At 56.9% G+C, this 27,925-nt stretch overlaps 2 protein-coding genes and 1 long non-coding RNA gene across 7 annotated transcripts; 2 read left to right on the top strand and 1 right to left on the bottom strand.

Annotated features, from left to right (window-relative positions):
• The first annotated feature begins 1,256 nt into the window (after positions 1 to 1,256).
• Positions 1,257 to 11,224, top strand: FAM171A2 (family with sequence similarity 171 member A2). Its single transcript, XM_027099049.1, has 8 exons — positions 1,257 to 1,534; positions 4,850 to 5,077; positions 5,307 to 5,399; positions 7,740 to 7,898; positions 7,978 to 8,157; positions 8,258 to 8,374; positions 8,493 to 8,619; positions 9,219 to 11,224. Exons 1-8 carry the CDS (start codon positions 1,417 to 1,419, stop codon positions 10,696 to 10,698), a joined length of 2,502 nt encoding a protein of 833 aa, XP_026954850.1. The 5' UTR covers positions 1,257 to 1,416; the 3' UTR covers positions 10,699 to 11,224.
• Positions 11,225 to 11,340: 116 nt separating this feature from the next.
• On the bottom strand, positions 11,341 to 18,071 carry GRN (granulin precursor). 3 transcript variants are annotated; one of them, XM_027099051.1, is made up of 13 exons: positions 17,959 to 18,071; positions 15,218 to 15,362; positions 14,968 to 15,093; positions 14,766 to 14,850; positions 14,196 to 14,308; positions 13,964 to 14,099; positions 13,748 to 13,842; positions 13,383 to 13,506; positions 13,029 to 13,126; positions 12,692 to 12,937; positions 12,220 to 12,453; positions 11,889 to 12,119; positions 11,341 to 11,799 (listed from the first exon to the last, which is right to left on the bottom strand). In XM_027099051.1, exons 2-13 carry the CDS (start codon positions 15,353 to 15,355, stop codon positions 11,662 to 11,664), a joined length of 1,764 nt encoding a protein of 587 aa, XP_026954852.1. In that variant the 5' UTR covers positions 15,356 to 15,362; positions 17,959 to 18,071; the 3' UTR covers positions 11,341 to 11,661. The 3 variants fall into 3 exon arrangements, with proteins under 3 accessions (XP_026954852.1, XP_026954851.1, XP_026954853.1); XM_027099050.1 differs by lacking the exon at positions 17,959 to 18,071 and having other exon boundaries at positions 15,218 to 16,059; XM_027099052.1 differs by lacking the exons at positions 12,220 to 12,453; positions 17,959 to 18,071 and having other exon boundaries at positions 15,218 to 16,063.
• A 110-nt stretch (positions 18,072 to 18,181) lies between these two features.
• On the top strand, positions 18,182 to 26,875 carry LOC113615951 (uncharacterized). Of its 3 annotated transcripts, XR_003431166.1 has the most exons (3): positions 18,182 to 18,339; positions 21,861 to 21,955; positions 26,611 to 26,875. It is a non-coding gene; the product is annotated as an uncharacterized LOC113615951 (long non-coding RNA). The 3 variants fall into 3 exon arrangements; XR_003431164.1 differs by lacking the exon at positions 21,861 to 21,955; XR_003431165.1 differs by lacking the exon at positions 18,182 to 18,339 and having other exon boundaries at positions 21,758 to 21,955.
• Positions 26,876 to 27,925: the final 1,050 nt, after the last annotated feature.

Here is a 27,925-nt window from a genome sequence, read left to right as displayed (position 1 = left end):
CTGCGCTTCACCCTGCAGATGGCTCCGGGCTGAGAGGCGGCTCCAATACAATGGGTGATGAAGCAGATTCAAGGCGGCCTTGACAGATTGTAAAGTTGGGTTGAAACCAACAAGATGAAATTCACCAGGAATGAGTGCTAAATCCTGCGTTGAGGTTGTGAAAAAATTGGTTACATAAGACTGGGAAATCTGAATAGATGGAAATTTATGAGAAAGAATAAAAGAAAGAGAAAAGGAGGGAGAGAGAATGAGAGAGAGGAAGGAAGGAGGGAAGGAGGGAGGGAGGAAGGAAAGGAAAGAAAGAAAGAAAGAAAAAGAGAAAGAGAATGAAAGAAAGAAAGGTGGTTTTGTTCACAAGCTCACAACAATGTGTCCTTATGTCAGGAGACCCAACCAGGACCTAACCAGGAGAAAAGCCTGACCTCTGGGGGACGGAGTTCCTTGCCCTAAGCATCCAGTCCTATACAGGGCACCATATTGTGAGAAAGAGGTGACAACCCAGAGAGAACCAGGAGAGGGATAACCAGATTAGATGAGGGTTTGACCACCCAGAAGTTGAATGATGAGGACAACCAGAAACTGGGAAGAAAGAGCGCTTGGCTGGGGCCCGGGCAAGCTTCCAGTGTGGGATTCAAACGTGGGGTTCTAAGCATTATGTTTGCCCAGTGATGGATCTGCTACTACCTGGGCGGTGGTGAGCCCCCACCTCACGCTGGGCCACCAGTAGCACCATTTATTGTGCCCCTGCTCCAGTCAAACACATGCTAGACCCTTTACGTCATTATCTCTTTTAATTGGTACAATAACCCCACGAGGTAGAGATTATTACAACTCTCATTTTAAAGGAAGGCTGTGGAGCAGAAGATTAAGTAACTAGCTTACGGCTCAAGAAGAGGCAGAAGCTAGACGAGAACCCAGACTGGGTGATTCCCAAGGGGGCTGCGCCCTACCTCCCCAACATTGAGCAGGTGTTTGTGCGGAGAGAACTGGGTAGTTCTTACAGTTTAAGGAGACACTTATGACCAACCCTTTGTGTTGTAAACAACAGTCATTCTCCCTTTCAAAATTCTGCAACAGATTTCCGGGGCTCAGGAACTCTGAGAACCCCTGTGATTGGACCCTATTCGCTACACTCCCTAGCAGCTGGGGTTCTGGGCACGCGGCGGGGGCTTCGGGATGGGCTGTGGACAGCGAGGGGGCGGTGCCCGGAGTCCCGCGTGGTGGGGCGTCACCTGCAGGGGGCGCTGGCGGCGGCTCCTGGCGGAGACAATCGCACTGAGCGGCCGCCGCAGCAAGAGCTGGAACGCGAGCGGGAGCCCGAGCCGCGCGGCGCGGCGCAGAGCTGGGGCTGAGCGGGGCCGGCCGAGTGGGGCCGGGCGGGAGCCATGGACCATTAGGGCCGGGCCGAGCCCCGCGATGCCGCCGCAGAGTGGCCCCAGCGTCCTCGCGCGGCTGCTGCCGCTGCTGGGGCTGCTGCTCGGCGGCGCCTCCCGGGCTCCCGGCAAGTCGCCGCCGGAGTCCCCCAGCCCGCAGGGTGAGTGTCGGCCGGGAGGGGCAGTGATCGCGGGCCTGAGCCCCCCACCCCCGCGATCGGGCCCCCGCCCGCCAGCCCCCTCTTCGCGGCGCTCGTGAATTGGGGGGTGTTCTATTCCCTGGATTTGGGTGGGGGGAGCTAGGCGACCTGGGGTCCTCGCTTACGGGGGAGAGGAGGGAGGGAGAGGGAGACCGCCGGGCGGGGGTCTCGGGGAGACACAATGGGGAGGGCGGGGGTCCCCAGGCTCCGCGCCGTCGCCCCCTCCCGCCTTGTTTTTCTCCCTCCTGGTCCGCGAGGCGCTGCTGCCTGAGCCATTGTCTATCGAAGACACCCGCCCAGGGGCGGGCTGGGGCGGCCGCCCGCTCTGCAGCCCCCAGCGGGTTCCTCGCTCCCGACCCGGCTGGGTGGGAGCCCAGGCAGCGGCTGCCACCCTGGGCCCGGACGGGGGCTGGGCGCCTAGAGCTGGGTTTGAAGGGGGGAGGGGAGAGGGGGAGTGGGTGAGGCGGTGGGCGGATCGGCTGCTCGAATGGGGTTCCTCGTCCCGGAGTCTGACAGCCCCCAGACGGCCTCGCAGGTTCAGAATTTGGGGTGCACCAAAGAAACGCTGATGGGCTCATGATGGAGGAGGGGCTGCAGTTGGGGGGCTGTCTGGAAAAAGAGGTACGTTGTGATTCCCAGCTCAAGGCGCATGGCAGGGCTGTGGTGGCGGAGCCATGCTGAGCTGGCTAACTGGCCGTGGACAGTGCCGGCTGGGAGGGCAGGTGCCTGGGTCCCCGTCCAGCAGGCCTCCAGCCACTCCTGTCCACAGCCCCCCCCCCAGGTCACCCCCTCCTCATCTCACCTCTGCATCGCAGTGGAGGAGACCCTCCCAGCGCCTCACGGGCCCAGGTGGGTGTGTGAGGTGGGAGCAGGGCAGGCTCCTGTAGCGGGAGAGGTGGGAGAGCCGGACCGTGACTCCCTGCCAACGCCTGGGTTCTCAGGGGCCTCCACCCACTCCAGCCCGCGCCCGCCTCCCAGCCCCTGGCCACGCACCCCAGCCACTGTTCTCCCCACTCCTGCCTCTTAGCCCCATCCCTGCTCTCCACTCTTCGCCTTTCCACCAAGGAGCTGACAGGAAAAGCGGGGGGGGGGGGTTGGATGAGGGAAGTGGGGTCCGGATGAAGGGAGGGGGTCGGATTTCCTCCTGGAATGAGGCAGGGCTGAAGCCTGGACAGGCGGATCCTGTATGGAATGTCAGGCTTTGAGGAATGGGGAAGGATCTCCTCGGCTTCAGTCTTCCCTGCTCCCTGCAGGAGAGGAGGCTTTGATGGGTAGGAAGGGGCCCTGTTTTTTCAGGAAACCTCTCCCTCAAGACCTGCACCTCAGGGGAGGTGGCCCAGGGAATTGGCTGGAATAGAGCCAGGAGAGGGGGTTCTCCCAGGCCACTAGCTGGGGGCCCAAGTTGAGGGAAAGGGGGAAGGGCACCTGCCCACCCCCTCCCCAGCTTGGCACTGATGCCTCCTCAGGCCTTACCTGCCCACCCCTGTGTTATTCCCTAAGCCCCCTCCCCTTTGCTAATGCTCTGGCCCTTGAACCCAAGGCATTCCTTCAAATGACCATATTCCAGACTCCTGGGTCCCGTCTTCCCAGCTGCTCTATACAGCTGCTCCTAGCCTGGGGTAGGAGTGGGGAGTCGGCAGGCCCCTCTAGCTTCTCAAAATTCCTGCTGGGTGGCCGGGAGAGGGGGTGGTGGTGCGGGGAGGCTACCGGTTCCCCGGAGAACCAGAAAGCAGGAAAGGTTCGAGTGTGTGCAGCCACCCGCCGAGTTGGGCTCTGGCCTGGGAAGCGGCAGGGAGGTGGGCTCAGGCGAACAGCTGGATGGGATGCCAAGGGCAGGCGTGGTGCTGGCCCTGGGGTTGGTTGAAAGCCTGAGACAAGACACCTGTCGCTGTTGAATGTCAGGCTCCACCCGTGAGGCCCCGTGACCTCCACATGCCCTGCTGCCCTCGGCTCCGGGGTCTTCCTCCTGTACCTGGCCTCTCCTAGGTTTGTGTCTAGCACCCAGCCCACTCCCCACCTCCCTCCTGGGCCCCGCACTGAGGCCTCTGTACCTTTCCAGGCATGACACCCACTCCCATTATTGGCAGCAAGGTAGGGGTGAGTCACGTTCTTGAGGAGGGGCTGTGCTGAGTGGGAAGAGGTAGATGGTGCCGTGGATCAGAGAGGCTGCCTGCAGAATCCACGAGAACAGCTCAAGGCTGGTCCCTACCCTGTCATCCCATCTGAGCTCGGGACACCTGCAGGCCAACCTGGCCAGACCATCTTGAGGCCAGGGGTAGGGGTGGCTGGAAAGAAAGACTTGGACTTCCCTTCCCAGCCTCCTCCACACTGGTTACCCTTGGGCCTGGGTCGGCCCCCCCAGATCTCCTTCCCCTTGCCAGGGCCCCAGCTCCCTGCCCATCTCCTGGGAGGAATGAGGGCGTTGCCATGGTGACTGACTGTAGCTGACCAGCTGGGAGGGGGCTGGCAGTCCATGTGAGGGGGAGGGGTCAGGAGGTACTTGTTTGGCCTTAGGGGTTGTGTGAGTCCCTAAATCTGAAGGGAAACAGGTGTGTGCAAAGGATTCTGGGCAGAGGATGAATGATGGGAATGGCCAACCTGCTGGTGTCCCCTTCTCAGTTTTTTCTTGAGAACCCAAACTCTGACCCAACCCCCCTTCCTCCCTTCCAAATGGCTGAAACTTGACCGCTCTCCTCTCCACTCGCAGATCCCTGGTTCTCCGGTTATTCATCCTTTCTCAGCCCTCCTTCCCTCTCCTCTCCCTGACACCAGCCCCATAGGGTCCAGTGGTTAAGAATTTGGGTCTAGAGACAGACTCCCTGGTTTGGATCCCAGATCTCCCACTTTACTGTAGTACAAGTATCTAAACTCTTTGGGCCTCAGTTTCCATATGGGCTAAGACATCGAGTCTAATACATCACTGACTGTAAGTTACACCATTATTTATTTCATGTGCCAGTAAAAGAGGAAAAAAAATGCTGCCGATTATGATTATGACATATCGATCATAGGTGTAGCCTGAATCCAGAAGTGTTAAAATGTCAAAATGTGCATGTGTCAGACTTGATGAAATATGCTAATAGTACCACCTACCTCACAGGCTGATGTGAGGTTTAAATGAGGGCTCTATAAATGCTGGCTCTTATAATACCTTGTCTAGCCTGGGCCCCAAAGCCACGCCCAACCCACAGCCCCCTCCTCTGAGCTCGAGGCTCCCCCCAGTTCTCTCATGCCTCCTCCTTCCTCCTCACTCCCCTCACCCCATCTTGCCCACAGAGATTCTGATCAAGGTGCAGGTGTACGTGAGCGGGGAGCTTGTGCCCTTGGCCCGGGCCTCAGTGGATGTATTTGGGAACCGGATGCTGCTGGCCGCCAGCACCACGGATTCAGAGGGCGTGGCCACAGTGCCCCTCAGCTACCGCTTGGGCACCTGGGTGCTGGTCACTGCTGCCCGCCCTGGCTTCCTCACCAACTCTGTGCCCTGGCGTGTTGACAAGCTGCCCCGTGAGTGCAGGGGCAGCTGGAGGGGGTGGGGAGCAGCTGACCCCATCAGCCCCTTCCCAAAATAGTCCTTGGGGGCGGAGAGGGCAGGCTTTCCAGCAGCTGCTGCCTGGGCTGGGGTATGCACAGGGGGCTGAGGGAGGATGAAGCCACTGGGATTCAGATGGTGGGAGTGCCAGCCTAGGGGAGGGGGGGGGCTTTCTCTGGAGCTGACAGACCATCCCTCCTGCAGTGTACGCGTCAGTCAGCCTCTACCTGCTGCCCGAGCGGCCGGCCACCCTCATCCTCTATGAGGACCTGGTTCACATCCTCTTGGGCTCTCCTGGTAAGACTCCCCGCTCTCCACTCCCCCACCCCTCCGCCCACACCAGCTCCTCTTCCCTCTCCCTGACTGGGTATAGAGAACTTCGCCTGCCACATGTTAGCTGGGTGCCCTTGGGCAAATCACTTAACCTCTCTGAGCCTTAGTTTGTTCGTCTGTAAGATGTGAACAATTGATAGTGTCTATATCATCAAATTTAGGTGAGGATTAAATATCATCAAGCATGTGAAAAACTTCATAGAAGGTGGTCAATAAATGTTGATTGTTACTGGGGCTTCTCGTGGTTTCTATTCTCCCTCTACTCCTACCATTAGAATTCCCATTTCCTGCCACCTTATCTTCAGTGGATCCACACGTATTTCTTGTGCACCTACTGGGTGCCTGGCTATGTCAGGAGCCAGGGTCATTCCACAGGCATAGAACACCTATCAAGTGCAAGGACTGGAGCAATCCCACAGTGGCCCTTGTCCACCCACCAGGCTTTCGGTCTCACCCAACCAATACTTCCTGCAGCACCTGTGCTGTGCCAGGCATTGTCTCCGGTGCTGGGGAATAATGGTAAGGAAGAGCAGAGTGGCCCCCCACCTGGTGGAGTTCCCCGACGACTAGGAAGACAGACAGAGCATTGCAAACGCTGAGATAATTACAGATCAGGCAGGGTAGGGGAGCGGAGGGCAGCTGCTTTCAATACTGAGAGGACCCTCACGTGGGAGAATAGCAGGGTGAGGGGATTTGGCCAAGGGAGCTGTGGGACGCGGGCGCTCGGGAGTTGAAGGGGGAGCAAAGGCACCTTTGCTGGAGAGGAATCAAGATGCAGGGGCAGAAGGGGACCGTGAGGGTGCAGGGGATGCTCTGGTCTGGCTATGCAGGATGGGGACGTGGTGTAGACTGGTTGACGAAGCCAGGCAGAGGGTAAATTCCATCTGGCTAGTACTAGGGAGCCACTGTGGGTTCTGGAGGGAGAGCCTCCCCTCCCCAATTTATATTCTTATCTTGAGCCCTTGTCCCCAATTACTTTTCTGGTTTGCTCCTCTTCCTCTCTCTGATCCTGAACCAGAGGCTTCTAAGATGTCTTTGGAGGTTTCTAAAATGCCAAACGAACCCGAGCTTAAACCCTCCCACGGCTCCCACTGCTTTTGGCAGAAAGCCTAGACTCTTTCACAAAGCTGGCAGCGCCCTCCAGGGCCTGGCGCAGTCACCTGCAGTGCCCCGACCAGCAAGCCGCCTCGTGCCCCTGGGCCTCTCTCCTGTCAGTCCTCCTGGAAGTCCCTTTCCACTTTCTTTCCCAGCTGACTCTTACTCACACTGCAGGGCTCCGCAGGGCATTCCCGAGCTGGGCAGGCCAAGCTCCCCTTGCACCACGCTATTTTACCACCGAGGCAGGATGGAACGGTGGGTGAGAGGAGGGGCCCTGGCACCAGACTGCCTGGGCTTCAATCAGGCTCCAGTGACCTTGGGCAAGTTACTGAACTTCTCCCGCCTCCATTTCTGCATCTATAAAATGGGGCTGATAATAAAGGCACTTACCTCAGGGACTGTTGTGCTAATTTCAGGGGTTAATATAAGTAACCTGCTTAGAACAGTGCCAGCATATCTTAAAGCTTAATAAATGTTAGCTATTACCATATTATATTGGAATACTGTTTATACATCCCCTCTGCTCCAAGCCAGACAGACAGACAGATAGACACACACACACACACACACACACACACACACCCTAAGTTGTCAAATGCAGTAGCCACATGTGGCTATTTACATTTGAATAAATTAAAAGTTCATTAAGCGTTTTAGAATTAAAAATAAATGCAGTTCCCCAGTCGCGCTAGCTACGTGTCAAGTGCTTAACAGTCCTGTGTGTCTAGTGGGTACTGTTACAGGCAGCAGGACACAGAACATTTCCATCCATAGCAGGAAGTTCTAACAGGTACTGTAATGAACAGTGACGCACTAGACTGTGAACTTGAAGGCAGGGAATTGTAAATTGCATCTTATTCCTCTTTGTATCCTCACAAACTAACACAGTGCCTGCCACACAGCAGGCAATAATAATTGAGGACCTGAACCTCGTCATTTTATAAATTAACATGGAAAGAGTGTTTCCGAGAGAGCAAGTAACTTGCTCGGGGGTCACACAGCCAGGACCAGAAGATTACAGGTCCATGTCCCTTCTAGGTTATCATTCTAAGCCTGCCCAGTTCTCTCCCCAAGTCACCACCCTTCCTGGCCTTCCCAAGTGGCCTAACCCATTGGCTCCCCTTCTCTTTAGATAATTGCTTTCTGCTCTGGTCCCTGGGGACCCTTGTCCCTGGCCAGGCCACTGCAGCCCCTCTTTCCATCCAGGTGCCCGCTCCCAGCCCTGGGTGCAGTTCCAGCGCCGGGCTGCCCGCCTACCTGTCAGCTCTACCTACAGCCAGCTCTGGGCCTCGCTCACACCTGCCAGCACCCAGCATGAAATGTGGGCTTTCCCTGCCTTCCTGGGCACGGAGGCCTCCAGCTCAGGTATGCTGGGTGCCAGCCATGGAAGGGATGTTCTCCCCACCAGGCTTTAGCCCTCATCACTTGTGTCCCCTTCCTGCAGGCAATGGCTCCTGGCTGGAGCTGATGCCCGTGGCTGCTGTGAGCGTGCACCTGCTGGCAGGTAATGGGACAGAGGTGCCGCTCTCAGGCCCCATTCACCTGTCCCTGCCTGTGCCCTCGGAGCCTCGTGCCCTCACTGCGGGCACCAGCATTCCAGCCTGGAGGTTCGACCCCAAGAGTGGTGAGTGCCTCAAGGAGGTGCAGATGCTAGAGTTTGGGGAGAGAAAGTAGGACTTAAGTTGGGGGGACACTGAGTGTGATGAAACCCTTGCCTCTCCCAGGGCTGTGGGTACGCAATGGCACTGGTGTGATCCGGAAGGAAGGCCGGCAGCTCTACTGGACCTTCATCTCCCCTCAGCTGGGGTACTGGGCGGCTGCCATGGCCTCCCCCACGGCTGGTGAGAGTGGGGGGACAGCAGGGGTGGTGGGTAGTAGAAAGGGAGGCTGGGAGAGTGGACTCCTGAACGGCAGGAGGGACACCCACACCTGCGAATGCTAAGCTCTTGCCCCGCACAGGGCTGGTCACCATCACGTCGGGCATCCAGGACATCGGCACCTACCACACCATCTTCCTGCTCACCATCCTGGCAGCCCTGGCCCTGCTGGTGCTCATTCTGCTGTGTCTGCTCATCTACTACTGCCGGTGAGTGCCCCGCATCCCCTCCGACTGCTTCCCAATCCCCCAGCCTCCTCTCATCCCAGGCACTGACTGAGGCCAGCTCCATGCCTGGTCTTGTGCTGGGTGCTCGACGCCCCAAAGATGCATAAAACACAACTTCGATCCTCAAGGCCTGACAGGAGAGCACTGCATACGCACATGCAAAGACCAAAAGACGGGGGAGAGGAAGCAGGAGCTGCAGGCCAGGCCCCTCCAGGGACACTCTGCAGCTGCTTCTACCACCCAGCCCTCACTTTCAGGGGTCCTCAGGCCACACATGCCCCTGGGTGGCTTAGGTGCTTCTCCCTGGCTCTCACTGCACCTGCTATGTCCCAAGGAGTGCAGTTTATGCTGAGGGAGGCCCAAATGGGCACAGCTGCTGGCTGCTCCCCCCACAGACTCTCAAGCTCTTTCCGCACACCTCTCCCAGGACCCATCTGGGCTCCCCAACCTCTCTCTTGAGTCCCAGGCACTGTCCCCACCACCTCCAACTATATCCATTCCCCATCTTCCAACTGCGGGTTTAGGGAGCTGCTCTGGCCTCCACCCTTTCCTGACGGTCCCGCTCTGCCCCCTGTCTCCAGGAGGCGCTGCCTGAAGCCGAGGCAACAGCACCGCAAGCTGCAGCTCTCCGGGCCCTCTGACGGTAACAAACGAGACCAGGCCACCTCTATGTCCCAGCTGCATCTCATCTGTGGGGGACCCCTGGAGCCAGCCCCGTCGGGGGATCCCGAGGCTCCGCCTCCAGGCCCCCTCCACTCAGCCTTCTCCAGCTCCCATGACTTGGCCGCCTCCCGGGACGACTTCTTCCGTGCCAAGCCGCGCTCCGCCGGCCGCCCAGCCGCCGAGCCTGCGGGTGCCCGCGGGGGCGAGGGCGCCGGGCTCAAGGGCGCCCGCTCCGTCGAGGGTCCCGGCGGGCTGGAGCCAGGCCTGGAGGAGTACCGGCGGGGCCCCCCGGGGACCGCGGCCTTCCTGCAGGAGGCGCCCTCGCCGCCACCGCCCTTCGAGCACTACCTGGGCCACAAGGGGGCGGCCGAGAGCAAGACCCCCGACTTCCTGCTGTCTCAGTCGGTGGACCAGCTGGCGCGGCCTCCGTCGCTCAGCCAGGCGGGGCAGCTCATCTTCTGTGGCTCCATCGACCACCTTAAGGACAGCGTCTACCGCAACGTCATGCCCACCCTGGTGATCCCCGCGCACTACGTGCGCCTCGGCGGCGAGGCGGGCGCAACGGGGACGAGCGACGAGCCGGCCCCGCCCGAGGGCGCGGCCCCCGGCCCGGCGCGCCCTTTTCCCCAGCCCGACCCCCAGCGCCCGCTGATGCCGGGCCACTCGGGCGCGGGGGGCGAGGGCGGCGGGGGTGGCGGCAGCGAGGGCTGGGGGAGTGGGCGCTCGGCACCGGTCAGCGGCTCGGTCACCATCCCGGTGCTGTTCAACGAGTCGACCATGGCGCAGCTCAACGGGGAGCTGCAGGCGCTGACCGAGAAGAAGCTGCTCGAACTGGGCGTGAAGCCTCACCCGCGCGCCTGGTTCGTGTCCCTCGACGGGCGCTCCAACTCGCAAGTGCGCCACTCCTACATCGACCTGCAGGCGGGCGGCGGTGGCCGCAGCACCGATGCCAGCCTGGACTCGGGCGTCGACGTGCACGAGGCGCGGCCGCCGCGCCGGCGGCCCCTGCGGGAGGAGCGGGAGCGCACTCCTGCTGCCGCCCCGCCGCCGCCGCCGCCGCCGCCGCCGCCGCCCGCGCCCCCGCGCCTGGCGCTCAGCGAGGACACGGAGCCGAGCAGCAGCGAGAGCCGCACGGGCCTCTGCTCCCCGGAGGACAACTCGCTGACACCGCTGCTGGACGAGGTGGCGGCGCCCGAGGGCCGGGCGGCCACGGTACCCCGGGGGCGGGGCCGCAGCCGCGGGGACAGTTCCCGCAGCAGCGCCAGCGAGTTGCGGCGCGACTCGCTCACCAGCCCGGAGGACGAGCTGGGGGCGGAAGTGAGCGACGAGGCGGGCGACAAGAAGAGCCCGTGGCAGCGGCGGGAGGAGCGGCCGCTCATGGTGTTCAACGTCAAGTAGCACCCGGCCTGGCACCGCCTCCGGGCCGGCCCCCGCCGCCTCCGCCTGGGCCCGCCCCCAGGGTGCGTGCTCCGGGGGGCCGCGGGGCCCCTCGCCCTTAGCCCCCAGCCCCGGCCTGGAAAGATACCCGGGGGCCTGCGGAGCTGTCCGGTGGTATGTGCTGGGTAATGTCTCGGGAGGGACCCGTGTCTGCCTCCGAGAGGGAGGTGGGAGGGGTCCAGACCCCCGATGGGAGGTGCTGGGGAGGAGGGCTGGGTGGGGGGAAAGCAGTGCCTGTATAAACGTGGCTGTACATAGAAAGCTCTATCGTGGGAAAGCAGGAGGGGCACCTGGGCCTCAGCTGCTAGTGTGAGGGCTGGGAAGGGAGGGGCGTTCTAGTGGACCCCTGGGAGGGGAGGGGGTGCCGCTTGCCGACTAGCCCACCTCTGGGCTACGATGTCACAGGGCTGGAGGCTGGGGCGGCTCTGGGGACTAGGGGATAATGTGATGGGATCGCTGTGGGCAACAGCAAATATAAAACTGGTGAGATAAACTTCTGTGTGTCTTTCTGTGAGGTGGGGGAAATGTGGACACTGGATGGGGGCCCTGGCTCCAGGGCCCCCTGGGGAGGGCAGGCAGGGTGGCCAAATCAGACACTGTTAAGAAAGTGTACAAACTTTACTGCAGCGCACGCGCACACACACACACACACACGCACACCTGTGGATAGGGAACAGCACCTGGCCACAGGGTCCACGGAAATGGGGGAGGGGATGGCAGCTGGAAACGTGGCTTTTCCCGCAGCCCTCGTTGGGATAGGGAGGGCCTTAGACTGAGGCCCCGCCTCCCAGGGTGACAGGGGTACTCAGAAATGGGGGTCTGGGAGACTGTGGCGGCGGAGAGGTGCTGGCGAGGCCTGAGCAGTGGGCACCCTCTGAGCAGGGTCCCAAAGGCCGCGGAGTGTCTTCAGTCCTCAGTCCCTCCTCACAGCAGCTGCCTCGGGGCCGGGTCCCTCTGAGGAGCGTCCCAGCGGAGGGCTTCCCGGAGCAAACACTTGGTGCCCTTGGCCCCACAGCGGAAGCCAGAGGGACAGCAGTGACGCCTGTCCGCACAACACGTGCCCTGGATGGTGGGAGTGGGGGGCAAGAGTTGCGCGTGGCAGGACCCGGCCCAGGCCCACACCCGGCCCCAGGGCGGGGGGTGGCACTGACCTGGCGGTAGGGACAGCAGGCCCAGCCCCCTCGGCTGTCTCGGCAGCAGGTTTGGTTATCGTGGCAGAAGTGCCCCTCCCCACAGTCCACATTCCCCACACCCACGTGCCGGCCGTGGTCCAGGTGGGCAGCAGGGCGGGCAGAGTCCACCTCCTTCTCGCAGGATCGGGCCTTCACGTTGCAGGTGTACCCAGCCGGGCAGCAGTGCTGGCGGTCCTCACAGCACACGGCCTGGGGGACAAAGGGGCATTACACTCTCGACCACCTAACTTCCCCCCACCTGGGACTGGACTCCCCTGTCCTGTCCGGAAGCAGGCAGGTGGGCACTCACGTGTGGCAACTGGCAGCAGGCCCAGCCCCCGCTCAGGCTCGGGCAGCAGGTCTGCCCCACGGGGCAGCTGGTGTGCTGGTCACAGCCCATGTCTCTGGAGTGGGACAGGGAAGCCCGGCGGGCAGGCAACTTGGCCAGTCCGGTCACCACCTTGTTCCCCCTCTTACAGTGCCCCCCAGCCAAACACGTGTAGCCCTGGGGGCAGCAGTGCTGGTGGTCTGAGCAGCAGACAGCCTGGGGAGGTGGCAGAAAAGGGTGGTCTAGGAAGCTACTACGGGATGGAGCGCTGAGCCCCCGCTGCCTCCACTCTGCCTCTCCTGCTCACAGCTCCTCCAGCTGGGAATGACTCTGACTGAGCTGGTGCCACCCGTGGGCCAGGCAGAGGGCAGGAGAGCAAGGCAACAGGAGCCTGGCCATGTGCTCAGGCCAAGACACCGTCCCTCCCCCCAATACTCTCCCCCTTTCCATGCACCTCTGGGTCAGGACAGCAGCCCCACTCCCCAGACGTGAGTCGACAACAGGTATTGGAGGAGGGACAGCTGGTGACGTTATCACAGGGGACATCATTCTCCATGGCTCGGGAGTCCAGCAGGCTGACGTGGGCTGGGGCCTTCCTCATCCAGGGCACCCGGCGGGCCCCCTGTTCACAGGTACCCTTCTCTGTGTCACACCTAAACCCGGCCGGGCAGCAGTGCACGTGGTCCTCACAGCACACAGCCTAGGGTGGAGGGAGAGGGGACGGTGGGCCTGGGGGGCCTAGCTGGCTGCCACCCTCTGCTCAGCCCAGGCCACTCACCGCTCCTCGGTACCTGGGCAAAAGGGCAGCAGCCCCAGGCCCCGGACAGCAGGCGGCAGCAGGTGTAGTCGTCGGGGCAGCTCACCTCCATGTCACACTTCACCTCCTGGACTGTAAGGCAGGCAAGGAGGATGGGTCAGCAGTGGCGCTGGGAACCCTCGGGGGTGCCCTCCCTTTGTCAGTTCCACAGCTAGAACCGGATGTGAAGGATGGAGGGTACCGCTCAGGCCACCCCGGCAGTGATCCTAAGGCGAGGCCCAATGTGGACGAAAGGGGGCTGTCCCTGCCCTGGCCCCTCCGTGCGGCCATTTCTGCTCACCCCTCATGGTGCAGGTGGAATGGCGGCGTCTGCCGCCTCCCCCGGTACCTGTGTGTGCGGGCAGCTTGATGAGGAGGTCCGTAGCGTTCTCCTTGGAGAGGCACTTACTCTGGATCAGGTCACACACAGTGTCCTGGGGGCAGCAGTGCAGGTGGTCGGAGCAGCAGATGGCCTGGGTGAGGGCGAAGTCGTCTTTGGGATTTCCAGTCTCCCTAGAGCTCAGGGAGCAGCCAGGCCGACAGCTGGCACTGCCCCAATCCCCCACTAGGGGGTGGCATGAGTCCTGAGCAGCCAGGCTCCCAGCCAGCCACCAGCCAGCCAGCCCCACCCCTTGGAGTCCCTGCCTGGTAGGTAGGTGTCCAGGCCAGATGGCTGTGGACGCACAGCCCAACTGGCTACAGCCCCTCACTCACACTGGGCATCGGGCAGCAGCCATACTTTCCACTGGGCAGCTTGCAGCAGGTAGAACCATCAGGGCACTGGGACTGTGCATCCGGGCACAAGACCACTGGAAGGAGAGAGAAAGGTGAGGGGCAGCCAGGGTGGAGGGGAAGGTCTCCCCAGCTAGGAGTTAGATGAGGCCTCTCCTCGCTCCCAGCTCACACCCCGACACTCTCCCACCTCCTTACCTGGCCTTTTAGTCTTCTGGGCAGGGATCTTCTTTGCCAGGGGGTGGGTGCCTGCGGCCGTGAGGCAGAGGCCACGAGCCAGGTCACAGGAGGTGCCGTGAGGGCAGCAGTGCACCTTGTCTTCACAGCAAGAAGCCTGAGAAGAGATGGCCCTGACTATGTCTTTGCTCCCTCCAGCCCTTCCTCTGCCCCCACTGCCCTCCTCCCTCCCCCCATCTTCCCAAACTTGTACCTGGGGCATGGGGCAGCACCCCCACGAGCCATCAGGCATACTGCAGCATGTGGAGGAGTTGGGGCATTCGAACTGTCTGTCGGGGCACTGGACGGCACCCAAGGGCTTGGTATCTGTGGACGGGATGACCCAGGATTCCACCCCGTCAGTGAAGGTCATTCCTCCCACCACTCGAGGAGCTGCTGGCACCAGAGCCTGCAGGCCCAGCTACAGGAGGATTCGGGGGCTGGCACTAGGGCTCAGGGCTCCCCCAGGCTTTCCTAACCCACTGTCCCCCAAGCCAGTCCTTGCCCCAGCAATATGGCACAGGGCAGAGGCATCCACTGACTGGGTAGGCCTTAAACCAGGCCAGCTTGGCCTGTCCCCACCCACAGAATGCTTGGCCGTGGGTCTGGAGTCTTACATTCTCTCCTGACCCCTCCTCGCCCCCGCGCTGCCCCTCTCTCCAGAGCAGGGGGGCTGCTTAGTACAGATGTCACGTGAATGAGGACACGAGGGCAGGAATCAAGGTCACCCAGCTGGCTGCACGCCTGGGTGCTCCAGGCTCTATGTGCTGCCCATCTGGCTCACCTGATCTTTGGAAGCAGGACCGCCCGTCAGCACTGCAGTGGAAGCCCTGGGGGCAGCAGTGGTGGCCATCCCCGCATGACACGGCCTGTGGGACACAGAGGTGCCTTCGTTGGCTAGGCCCATTTCCCTGAGGGTGGGAAGAGGGTGCAGGAAAAGTATAAACACAGACCCAAGCCCTCCATCGACCTGATGGCACCCTCACCTCTGGGAACGGGCAGCAGCTGGAGGTCCCCGAGACAGTGAGGATGCAGGAGTAGCCGGGCGAGCAATGGGCGTCGGTCCGGCACGGTGTGCCCAGATGCCGGCTCAGCGCCGTGGGCCACTTGTCCTGGGAAGCGAGAGAAAGGGGTAAACAGAAGGACCCGAGCCCGGCCCCCTCCTCTGGCCAATCCAAGATGAACCTTTAGGAAATCCCAGGCTGCTAGCTCTTGCCTGGGCCGAAGGGCACTCACCGGAACGGGATTGCAGCAGCTGTAGGTAGCTCCTCTCAGGTCCAGGCAGCAGGCCACAGGGCAGAGCTGACCGTCTGGGCACTGTGTTCCAGCCACCAGCCCTGTCACTAAGGCCACCCAGCTCACCAGAGTCCACATGGTCCACCTGCAAAACCCCTAGAGGCGTTTGGCAACCAGCTGAAGCCCAGGCCACCCTCGATTCTGGGCCCAGTCACTCCCCCTGCCCCAGGCCCAGGCCTAGCTGAACCTCCCCAGCCACACCCTGTCCAGACAGGAAGAAGGATGCGGGGCCTGAGATTCAGTTTCCTACGTGTGTCCTGTGTGGGTGTCACACACGTGCACCGGCGCGTGTACACCCATGAGCATGAATGCTGGCATGAGCACGTGTGTGAATCTGTGTCCCCACATGTGGCCTAACACCTCAGTCTCTGTGGCTGAGTGTGTAGAGACGTGGGTATGTGAGAGTCAGGAAGATTTGTGGGTTTTGTGGGTCTGATCTGTGGGGATGTGGACCACCTCTGAGGGGTGGGGAAGGCATCAGTAGCCATGAGAGGACAGGGATGGAGTGCAAGGAGGGAGTCTCCCCTTGAAGAAAAGCCAGGGTTCCACTTCCCGAGCCAGCCCCCCTAGATGCCTGATGCTGTGCTCACACCTGCACCCTGCTAAGGTCTGTTGGCGGGGGAAGGGGAGGGGAGGACACTTGATGACACTGGCAACCACGGGGTTGAGAAAGTTGTGAAAAAGGAAGTACGGTGCCGGTGGAGTCTGGGCTGCCTTCCCCAGAGGCCAGCCACCACCTGCCCACTGACTGTCGCCTCCCCACCCAAGGAAGGGGATACACAGGCTGAGTCAACCTTTGGGACACCTGTGTTCTAAGGGCCCCCCAATACCACCAGGCCCTTTCAGAATCCCCAAACATACCCCCCTCCCTTCCCCCCACCTCTCCCTGCCCTGGAGCCGAAACCCAGCTGCATGTGGGGAGACCACGTGTGCCCACCGGGCTGCCGATCTGCATCATCAGCGGGAAGTAAGCCTCGGTCTCTGGAAGGGAGCAGCCTTTCACTTCTTAAACAACTCTTCCCCCAAGCTCAGCCAGCCCTGCTAGCTCAATGGGGTTGGCCCAAGAGATGTTACGCTGCCTAGAGGGGCCAAAACAGTCATGTTTGTTGAGCCTCTTAGGAGCCAGTGACAACACTCTACATTATTTTCTTTCTTCTTTGCAACAACTGTCCAAAGTAGAAATTATTACCTTTACTTTTCAAAGGAGGAAACTGAGGCTCAGAGATGTGAAGTAACTCCCCCCTGTCATATATCAAGACATAGAGATGACAGGCTTTGATGGCTCCAGACTATACTGGACCTGGGTTCGTTTCACAAGTGGACCATGGGTAGTGCCTGGGAATGGGACCCCAAACCCCAGGAGGAGAGAGGCCTGGGGTCCAAGCTGAGAAGAGGGGTAGAAGCGCTTCCTGGACAGGTGGACCAGGCCAGGACAGAAACACAGAGTACGGGGCTGCCTGGATTCTGCACATGGCTCCTAGTCCTAGAACTGCCACCGTTGACTATGAGAGCCCCAAAAGTTGCTCCCTGTCTTTGGGCCTCAGTTCCCCATTAGTCTGTGTGTGGACACTGCACACTTTGTATGGCAGGGAATCGCACACACCCAGTCACTCACATCCTCTCTCCCTCACCTGGTTTTCCTCAGTGCCCCCTCTCCAGCTCAAAGACCATCCCCAGGAGGCCATCTCCTGGCCAGGTAAGGCTGAAGAAGACTGGTCCTGGACTGCGGCCCCTTTCACCCTCTACACCGATGCCCACAGCCCCCCACCCTGCAAGGCATCTACAGCTGGCCGCTGTAGGAGTGCCTGTCTGCACACATCTCAGACTACTCAGCGCCCTAATGATTCATTTACATATATTCTCCTTCCTGTGTATCCTGAGGTTCAGGAGTAGAGTGTATGCTTCTACCGAATATACGTGCATGCACGCGCCCAAACACACTCAGGACCAGGGATGGGGGAGGAGGGGACCCCAGTCCTCTCAGCAGGGTTCCAAGTGGTGGCCTCTCTCCTCCCCACCCTACACTGCCACCGCAGAGAGGGACAGGAACCTCTTCAAGCCCCCAGCTCCGTCATCTTCCACTAGGGGGCAGCCCCCAACTCCGAGTGTCAGGAGAGAGAGATTCCCAAAAGGTAAGCCAACCCAGCAGCGAGAGCAGGAAAAAGTGGCAGGGGGAGGCGGAAGTTAGCTCGTCCCACCCCCACCCCCGCGAGAGGAAGTGAGAGAGAGCCAGACACAACCCAGGGGTTCAGTCACCACTCCCAAGTCCCTACTGTCTTTGAGGAGGCCAGCGTCTCAAGCCCCGTTCCCAGCCCCCCGAGCTCGGGGACCATGGGCGGGCGCCTCGCCGGCTCCCGGCCGCCGCGGGGACTACCCACCAGCACCACCACCTGCCGACGGGGGCGGAGTCGGCTCCAGAACGGAGTAGTCTCTGCTCTGGGGGAAGGGGCTGCAGGCCCCAGGGGTGCTGGAGAGGGAGAAAGCCCCTTCTAATGGGGGTCACTGCAGTTACTGCTTATTCCCACCACCCATAAAACCCCTTCCAGTGCATCGGAGTTGCTCTAAGGGAGTCTTTTCTTGTCTCCCTGATGAAACTACAGAGGAGCCTGAAGCCCCCACCTCCTCCTGGCTGGGCCCCTGGGAAGGAGCAAGCGAGAGGTCTACGCAGCCACCCTCCTTACCTGCGTCGGGGTCGGCGATCCCTGGGGAGCAGCGACCGGGCAGCTCACCAACTTGGCCCCCTCGGCGCGTTGGCCCACCTACCTCTGTTTCCATTGGCCAGGTGTCCGGGCTGTCGCACTCCCATTGGCTCCTCGTCGACGTAAAGGCGGGGCCAACCTGGGAGGCTGTGCTGCTTTTCCTACTCAATTCACTCTCCTCCCTCCCTTCCTCTCTCTCCCCAACCCCCCATTTCTAGGGATCATGTGATTAGGCCATCATGTGATGCCGTCGCCGGCTAAGCCTGCCTGCTGGTTCCCGCCTCGCCGCCTCCTGCAGCCCCATCCCGAGATGGGCCAGCTCCTGTCAGGGGACATTGAGAGCCAAGAGCTGTCCCTTAGAGGGTGCGTACAAGAGCATTTACAGGATGTCTCTTGGATTTGGAACATCTGTGCATCCTGTTTCTATTCTAGTCAACAAACTCAGATTTAATGCTGGGCAGCCGGGCCCCAAAGGGGAGTGAAGGAGTAGTGAGGGCAAGGATAAACAGCCCTCAAGCCCCTTCCTCAAGGGGCTCACAGCAGGGGGTGGGGTGGGGTTGGAGAATCGGTGGCCAGGTGCTCTAGGTGTGTGTAGGGAAGACGTAGTAGGTTGGCTCTAGGCAGGGAAAAAGAGGTTTAATTCCACCTTGGGGGCCTTTTTTTTTTTTTTTTTTTGTGGTACGCGGGCCTCTCACTGTTGTGGCCTCTCCCGTTGCGGAGCACAGGCTCCGGACGCGCAGGCTCAGCGACCTCGGCTCACGGGCCCAGCCGCTCCGCGGCATGTGGGATCTTCCCGGACCGGGGCACGAACCCGTGTCCCTTGCATCGGCAGGCGGACTCTCAACCACTGCGCCACCAGGGAAGCCCCGTGGGGGCACTTTTTTGAGCTGAGGCTGGGAGGATGTAAACTGGCGAGTGGGGAGGGGTTAGAGAAGTGGCTAGATAGGGGGTAATGGGAAGAGCATTAGGAAACCAGATGGGAAAGGCAGCCTTGGGCAGGGATTGAGTGCCAGGTTCAATGGAGTGGACTTGAGGAGCTGCTGGGTGTGTGGCACCAGGCTGGGCTGGCTGTGCGTGCATAGCACAAGTGGCTTCCTAGTTTCGGTTGGCCCTACCTTTCAGGAATTGACATGCCGGTGAGGAGAGAAAATATACCACACGGAACAGATTCACCAGCAGCAGGAGCTAGACTGCTCAGTGCCAAGGGGCCTTTCCCCGACAGAGATGGGTGATGGGAGATGCACCAGGAGAGATGAGAGGCCCAGAGGAAGCCTGGTGCCAGGTCTTGGAGGAAGGGCCGCGTTTGGTTGTGCCGAGTGGCTGGGGAGCACTGCAGGTTAAGCAAAGAGCTTGAGCTGGGGGTGAGGCTGGGGTTGGGGACAAATAGCCAAACTCAGGGGTGGCGGGAGTCTGGGTAGAGAAGATTTTGATAGAATCAACTGACTGTAAATGTGAGGACTGGACTCTGGGCTCTCAATTCTATTTCACTGATAGATGTGTCCATTCTTAAAGCCAGTATCACACTGTCTTAATTACTATAGCTTTTTAGCAAGTTTTGAAATAGGGGAAGTGGGAGTTCTCTAATTTCTTTTTCAGGATTGTTTTGGCTATTCTAGGTCCCCTGAATTTCTATGTAAATTTTAGGATCAGTTTCTGCAAAGACAGCTGAGGGTTTGGTAGAGAATGCTCTGAATCTATGTTTAGGGTGTATTACCTTCTTAACAATATTGTCTTCCCATTCATGAATCTGGGCTGTTGTGATTTATTTATCAGTTTCTTTTTGACAGTTGCCAAGTATTCCACACTACAGGTGTTACATGTTTACTTAACCAGTCTCTTTTTTTTTTTTTTTGGCCACGCTGTGCAGCTTGTGGGATCTTAGTTTCCCTACCAGCGATCAAACCCGTGCCCCCTGCAATGGAAGCTCAGAGTCCTAACCACTGGACCACCAGGGTGGAATTCCCTTAACCAGTCTCATTTAATGGACTTTTATGTGTTTCTAGTTTTTGCAGTTACAAATAATCAGGCAACGAATATTTCTGAACATGTCTCTGAGTGCACATATGGGAGTTAAATTCCTGAAAGTAACATTGCTGGGTAAAAGGTATGCTGAAATATTAATACCAAATTGCCTTAACATTTTTCCATTTTACACTCCCAGGCTCAATATTGGGGGAACTTATTTCCCATATACTCACTAACATTGGATATGCCAGTTCAAAAAATTTTTGCCATTCTAATGAGGGAAGATATTTCATGGTTGTTTTATCTGCATTTCCTTGATCTCAAGGGAAGCTGAGCATTTTTGTGTATGTTTATTCTGCATATGTATTTCTTCTGTGAAATGCCTGTTCTTATCCGTATTAGTCAGGGTTCTCCAAAGAAACAGAACCAGTTGATGTGTATATAGAAAAAGATTTATTAAAAAGGATTGGCTCACATGACTATGGAAGCTAGTAAGTCCAAAATCTGCAGTGTGAGCCTGCAGGCTGGAGATTCAGGAGAGCCGATGGTGCAGATGAAAGTCCAAAGACAGTTGCTAGAGAATTTCCTCTTGCCTGGAGAGGCCAATCTTTTTGTTCAATTCAGGCCTTCAACTGATTAGATGAGGCCCACCTGCATTATGGAGGGCAATTTGCTTTAGCCAGAATTCAGTGATTTAGATGTTAATCTCATCCAAAAACACCTGCCAAGTTGACACATAAAACTAATCATCACACAACAAACTCACAGATATAGAGAACAAACTAGTGGTTATGAGTGGAGAGAGGAATGGGGGAGGGGCAATATAGGGGATTAAGAGGTACAGACTATTATATATAAAATAAGCTACAAGAATATATTGTACAACACAGGAAGTATAGCCAATATTTTATAATAACTGTAAGTGAAGTATAACTTATAAAAACTACATTGTACCCCTGTAACTTACACGATATTGTATAGTTGATACAGTACATCAACTATAGTTCAATAATTAAAAAAACTAACCATCACGTTATCCCTTGTTCATTTTTCTCCCGTGTTTCTTTTTCTTGTTGAACTGTGGGAGCTCTTTATATAGTCTGGATATTATATATGTTGCAGATATTTCCTCCCAATCTGTCATCTGTCTTTTATCTTTGTTAATGGTATCTTTTGTGGTCAGAAGTTGTGTTGTTATGTCATCTGAAATCTAGCAATCGATCTTTTCCTTTGTGGCTTCTGCCTTCCCGCAGCCCACACTTGCTTAAGAAGTTAGAAATATGTTCTTCCTGGTCTGTGACAATTCCTGCTGTGGTCCCACCTCGGATGCCAGCGCTACCCCGGATTGAGGCACCACAGTGATAGGAGATTCCACTGAGAGGCCTGACATGAAGAGAACCCCGGATGTGACTGGCTAAGAGGTTCCTCAAGGTCAGGGTTGGACAGCTTCCCTCTCTCTCCCTCTTTCTGCTTCTTTCAGCCTCTCCCCAGTTCTTCCCATCACCCCTTCAGGGTTTTCTTCATTCAGACTTCCAGTTCTGCTCTCACAGAAGAGTCACAGCTGCCCCAGGGCCAGGGGCCTTTCCCCCCAAGATCTTGAATTGCCCGATAAAACATCAGATGCCCAGTTAAATTTGAATTTCAAATAAAGACACATTTTTAAAGCATAATTATGTCCCATGCAATATTTGACACATACCTTCAATTAAAAATTAATCCCTGGGAGTTCCCTGGTGACCTAGTGGTTAGGATCCGGACTCTCACTGCCAAGGCCCAGGTTCAATCCCTGGTTGGGGAACTGAGATCATCTCCTCAAGCTGTGCAGTGTGGCCAAAAAGAAAAAAAAAAAATTATTCCTCGTGTATCTGAAACTCAAATTTAACAGGGCATCTTATATTTTTATTTCCTAAATCTGGCAGCCCTGAACACTAAGGTTGGAGTGAGGGCACAGAAACAGCCCCTGCCTCGAACACACCTACTCCTTCCTTCCCCATCCTGCCTGAGTCACCTTAGGGTGAGTAATTGTTGCCCCAGTTGCTCAGGCGTCTGCCCTCCTCATCGGGCACCTGACTGGTGTCTGTGGGGCGCTGCTTGGCCCTCCAGCCTGCCTGGGTAGGTGTGGGGGAGGGGAGGCAGGAGCAGGCCAGTACCCAGGCCAGAGGCTGTGGCGGGATATTTGGCAACAGAGGCACCAGACCTGGATTCCTGACCTAGCATAGGCCGTGAACTTGCCCAGTGCCAGTGGGCAGGCCACTTCCCTTGTTGTTTTCTAATCAATTACTATTTTTAACAAAGTATACCAAGCAAATAAATTTTACTCAAGTTATAACACAAAGCAGCACTCTTTTTTTTTTTTTTTTTTTTTGGCTGTGCTGCATGGCATGCGGGATCTTAGTTCCCTGACCAGGGATGGAATCTGTGCCCCCTGCAGTGGAAGCTCGGAGTCCTAACCACTGGACCGCCAGGGAAGTCCCAACACAAAGCAGCACTCTTATCCTCTCTCTTTTTCTGCACCAGGCTTCTACTTCCAAACCCTTTAACGGTTTCTTCTGTGACTTTCCCTTGTGTGCTTGTATGTGAATTCTTAATTCGCCTTTGGCCTCAGTGTGTTCATCTGGGCAGTGGGTGAACACTGCCCTGCTGTCTGTCCGCTGGGAGATTCAGAGTCTACACTGAGCTGTGGTGACTCCACCTGGCCCCGGCTGCAGGTAGACTGATGCTGGATGGTATCTTTAAATCCAACTGTGGGGTGCAGGGTGCAGGGCAGGGGTTCAGCGGGAGGGAAGAGAGGGGAGAAGGGGGAAGGCAGGTAGGGGAAGTGGATTACTTGGCTTTGCCCTGTAATGGAGGGAGCTTCAGGGATCCTGATGTGCAGGTCTGAGAGCCCCTCATCTCACTGAACCCCCTTTCTATGCAACGGGGAACCGAGCGCCCAGCGAGGAAACTCCTCTCCGGTCCCCTTCCCTCTTACAAGCTGTGTGACTTGACACCTCTCTGCCTCAGCGTCCTGGTCTTTACGTTGAGGACATGACAAGAAGGCGCTTCCCTCAGGAATGAGATGATTCCCGCAGAGCCCTCAGCTCAGGGCCTAAGCCAAGTATGTGCTCAATTAACGAAGCTGCCACCGTTGGTTGTGGTGATTCCTCCCCTTGGGCCCTCCCCAGCTCCCCCTCACACATACCTTAGCCTGGGAGACTGCCCACCCACCCCTCAGCCCACCTCACCCTCTCCTCTCGAGCCATGGCCCATGTATCTCTCTTCCCAGAAATCCACCTGGACCCCCCACGTGGCTGCACCCCATGGCATCCTTCTGGCCCAGAGTCCAGAACCCTGTCCAGGAGGGTCTATTTGCACCTGGTCCAATTCAGACTCCTGAGAAGGGCACCCCATCAGACCGAAAACATCAGGACCCCTCAGCCAGACCAGGGCAGAGGGGCCAGAGGAAGACTCAACCCCTCAGGGGTGGGGTTGGGGCAGGGAGACACAGGGTAGGGTGAGCTGGGTTGAATTCTCCTCCCATCCAGACGTGGAGTCAGCATCTGCCTTCTGTGGGAGAGGAAGGCACATTCCCAGATCAAACTTTCAGTTTCTTACGTTCTAAGAGCAGTGGGGTGATCCAGAGAAGAACTTCCTGGTAGAGGCAAGGACTGACCCCAGCGAGTCTCCAGAAAGCCCGATGGGCCTCTGGGACAGGCAGGTGGACAGGCGCTGGAGGACAGGAGCCAGCTCTTTCCTGGAAACCTGGGCAGTGGGCTGGTATCTGGGCAGTGGGACCTTGTCTTGGCCTGTTGATCTCAAATTCCAGCTCGGCCTCTTCCCAGCTGGGTGACTTTGCCTTATTTTTTTTACCTAAATGCCCTCATCTGTGAAATAGAGTAACTGTATTATAATTACCTGCCAGGGTTTCAGGAGGATGGAATGTGCTTGCACATGTATGTAAAGTACCAGGCTCAGGGGACTTCCCTGGCGGTCCAGTAGTTAAGACTCCACACTTCCAATGCAGGGGGCAAGGGTTCAATCCCTGGTTGGGGAGCTAAGATTCCACACGCCACACACGGCCAAGAAAAAAAGGAGTACCAGGCTCATAGTCGATCCTCATAAGCTGTCACCTCCATCTCCACTACTCCTACGATCGAGAGAATTTTGACAACTAAACTACATTTATTCAGGACTAAAATTCATTTTCCTATTAAAATTTACAAAATCAATGATGTAAAAGTTGACACCACTCAAATGGAAAAGAAAACATCCAGCCAAACCCAAGACAGGGGCTCAGATCCTCCAAACCCTTCTGAAGGTCCTTCAGGGTGCTGGCCCTGCACCACATCTAAGGACACCCCGTCCGTCCCCTGGAAGGCGTGGGAGGGGCTGGGCCCCGATGGTGGTCTGGCCAGTGTCATACCTCCCTGTGGGTACAGGGAGAAACTTTCCCTATCCTGTGCCTTTTTCTGAACTTGAGAATGCCCTGGGGGCAGCTGTGCCCCCTCAGTGGTTGCTGTGTTGCCTGTGGACTCCAGGAGTTGGAGCCTAGCCGTTGTCAAGGGCAGCAAGTGGCCAGGTTGGGTCACGGAAATGGAAGGACAGCTTGGGCTGTGGGCACTGTTGTCTCGTTGACTGTTAGGGCTGGAATGTTAATGAACTTGGGGGCAGGGCGGGGAGTGGAAAGGAGAAGAGTCAGGACCATGATTTGCCGGCCTCCTCTGTTCCACGTCACTGAGTCCTTCTAACAACACTGCAGAGTGTTAGCTCCACCTCGCAGATGTATGAGACACTAAGGGTCTTGTCCAGGGTCATCCGGCTACTAAGCAGTGGTGTCAGTATCTGAGTCCAAGCTGATCAGACCTCAGAGCTTTTGCCCACATCGCGAGGCTCCACTATATGCTGACGGCAGCTCAACTTGTCCTCCCTCCCAGCCCTTCCAGCCCACCTGAGCTCTCCTGTCCCCTCTCCAGGCAGGCCCCCTAGGGGTCAGGAGACACCCGCTTCAAATCACTTGGACAGGTCACTTAACTCCTCTGAGGTTGTTTCCTCATCCGTAAAATGGGTCCACGATAACCCCCACATGCCCTCTTACACAGTCATGAGAGGTTCAAATGGGATGATGGATGTAAAGAGATCTTGTAAAGTGGCACATAAAATGGGAGGAATTCTTTTTAGGACATCAAAGAGGTTCCTCTTGTTAATCTGATGATTTGTCTCTGAAGCACTGTGCCAGGGCTTAGGTGAGGAAACTGCCTTCTCCAGAAAATTCAGAGAGGTCAAGTCAGAGTCATCTCCAGGAGCCCAAGGAGAAACAGAGAGAGGAAGCAGCTACATGTAGGACGGGACAGGAGGAGGGAACTTCCCCCCCCTCAACCCGGGGCACGCTTTCCGGGTCACAAACCTCCTTCACACGCCTCATCTGTCATCTTAAACCTCTCAGCAGTCCTGGACATCAAAAATGATGAGAACAAGGCCCAGAAAAGAGACAAATTCCCCCAACAAGTTAGCAGAGAAATCTGTACTCAAATGCACATCAGGGGACTTTAATTCAATTTCTTACGTTAGGATCGTTGCTGGTTTACTTAATTTCCATGGTTTTAAAAAGTAGGTCTGGCTAATGTTTATTGAGACTCACATTGTGCCAGGTTCTGTACTAAGCTCTCCTTTAATCTTTTTTTTTTTTTCTCCTTTAATCTTTAACACAGGCTTGCGAGGTAGGTACAGTTATCATCCCCATCTTACGATGAAAGAAGGAAGACTCAGAGGTTAAGCAACTTTCCTGGGGTTGTGTAGTTGGAAAGGTGTGAAGCCAGAAATTGAATACAGGTCTGGTCCAGAGCCTGTGTTCGTAACCATCATAGTTGTTCTTTTCAATGCCAGATTTTCTTTCAGTGTGAGTGCCCAGCTCTCATCTGAGCACTTTCCTTCATCCCAGCCTGCTCGGCCCTCCCTTGGCTTTCACTATGGGTTAATCTCCATCAATGTTTCCTGACCCCCCCCCATCCCCCTTGTTGTAGGCCGTCTTAGGCCCTCTCCATCACATGACCTGTTTTAGTGCCTTCACAGATGTCCTTCCTGTCTGCAATGGTCTTGTTTATTTACTTGTTTGTGTGTGTCTCCTGCACTAAAAAGTGTGAGCAGGGACCCAGTGTGGCTTGTTCCCTGCTATATCCCAGTACCTACAACGGTATTTGGCATCCAACACTCAAACATTTTTAAAAAGAGAGGGAAACAGTAAATCAAAAAGAGAGAGAGAGAGAGGGAGATGAACACAGGTCAGGCCTTTGGTCCAGGCCCAGCTGGGATGGCGCCTCCTCAGTTTGGGTCACTGAGACACGGGCTCAGCCCTGGCACGGCCACGCTTTTCTGGAGGCTGACATGCTCCAGGCAGCCTCGGGCACACTGAGAAGCAGAACCTGCAGCCCCAGAAGGCAGTGACACTACATGGGACCCCTGGTGCTTGGTGACCTCATGAGGTTCTCAACAGAATCAGATCCAAAGTCTTCTTTTGGTAATATAGTTCGTAACTCTCCTTCAATAAATTTTCCGAAGTGAAATTCACAGAGAGTGTAATTTCCTATGCACGTTTTTAAAAATCTGTATTAAATTCAAACTGTAATAGAGAGGAAAAATAAAAGAAAGTAATTTAGAATGAAATAATATGTATTTCTGTGTGTGAAAGCTCAGGCTTGACTCCACGAGAGAACAGAAGCTTGCAGATGCCCATGAATCACTGGCGATGGAGAACCGGAAATGGAGGCTCAGCGCTGGAGTATTTTGTTAGTAACTCAGCTCACACCAGCCAGGTGGCCAACAGGATGAGATGTTCTGAATGGTGAATGATCCTTGGTAAAGTTCTAACGGAGACAAAGCCACATCTTCCTGAAGACTGCATGGTAGTTTTATTCCTGGGAAATTCTATAGATTATCAATATAAAACCATTTAAAAAGATATGGGTGAAATAGAGCTGGCTTCGAGGTCGGATAATTATCAACAGATTTCTCGAATCTGCAGATGTGGAACCCGCGGATACAGAGGGGCCGACTGTATTCCCCGTACTAGGCCATTTTATGTAAGGGACTTGAGCATCCCCGGATTTTGGTATCTGCAGGGGCTCCTGGAACCGATCCGCCATGAATACCGAGGGACGACTGTATGTGGTTGTCCAGAAAGACAGAGGAAAGCCGCGAGGTGTACGGGGATAAATCCCTGTTAATGTCAGACTGTCCTACACTTTATAGGACATTGAGCATCCCTGCCCTGACCTCTATCAAATGCCAGGGGCTCTGATCTTGTGACAATCACAAATGGCCTCATAAATTCCCCAAATTTCCCCTAGGGGGCGGTAGAGCTCAGATCGAGAACAACTCCCCGCCCCGCTGTTTAATTTAACACTTATCTTTGAGGTTGTTTTACACTCGGAAGTGGAAGTCAGCATCCCTTTCAAGGTGGTATTTGTTATATGGGGATATTGTCAGGCAGTCCCTTTGCATGGCACTCTGCTGTTACAAACAGGGCTACGGTAAGGGCGGGTCATTTCGCACATGAGCAAGCCAATCAGGGAGGAACGCTTACAAGTGCCCCGGCTGAGTCACAGGGTTGGGCATTTGGAATTTTGATGGCTATGGCCCAAAACTGCCTTCCTCGGGGGTAGATTAATCCACACTCCCCAGCAGAGTAGAGAGTTCCAGGCATCCGGTGGGGGGTTGGGGGGAAGGCAGCTCTGCAGTCTTAGCCAGGACCCTTCACCTCTGGAGCCCACCTCCTCAGACCACACCCAGGGTGCTCCCAATGAAGCCTTGGGTGTCCAGAAACTTCCCAGCTCATCTTCTCAAGCCAGGGAGGGGCTGGGGGGAGACAAGAGAGGCCTTTCCCTGGGTGGGCTGATTCTAGCTATTACATTTATTTCTTTTTTTAACCTTCAAAAAAAAAAAAATACAGGGACCTCCCTGGTGGTCCAGTGGGTAAGACTCCCTGCTCCCAATGCAGGGAGCCCAGGTT

This window comes from Aethalodelphis obliquidens, unplaced genomic scaffold (genome assembly GCF_003676395.1).
Source record: "Aethalodelphis obliquidens isolate GAN/ISIS:26980383/991018 unplaced genomic scaffold, ASM367639v1 scaffold126, whole genome shotgun sequence".
NCBI classification, from domain to species: domain Eukaryota; kingdom Metazoa; phylum Chordata; class Mammalia; order Artiodactyla; family Delphinidae; genus Aethalodelphis; species Aethalodelphis obliquidens.
The sequence above is the reverse complement of the archived record's forward strand: the minus strand, read 5'-3'. Positions and strand labels throughout refer to the sequence as shown.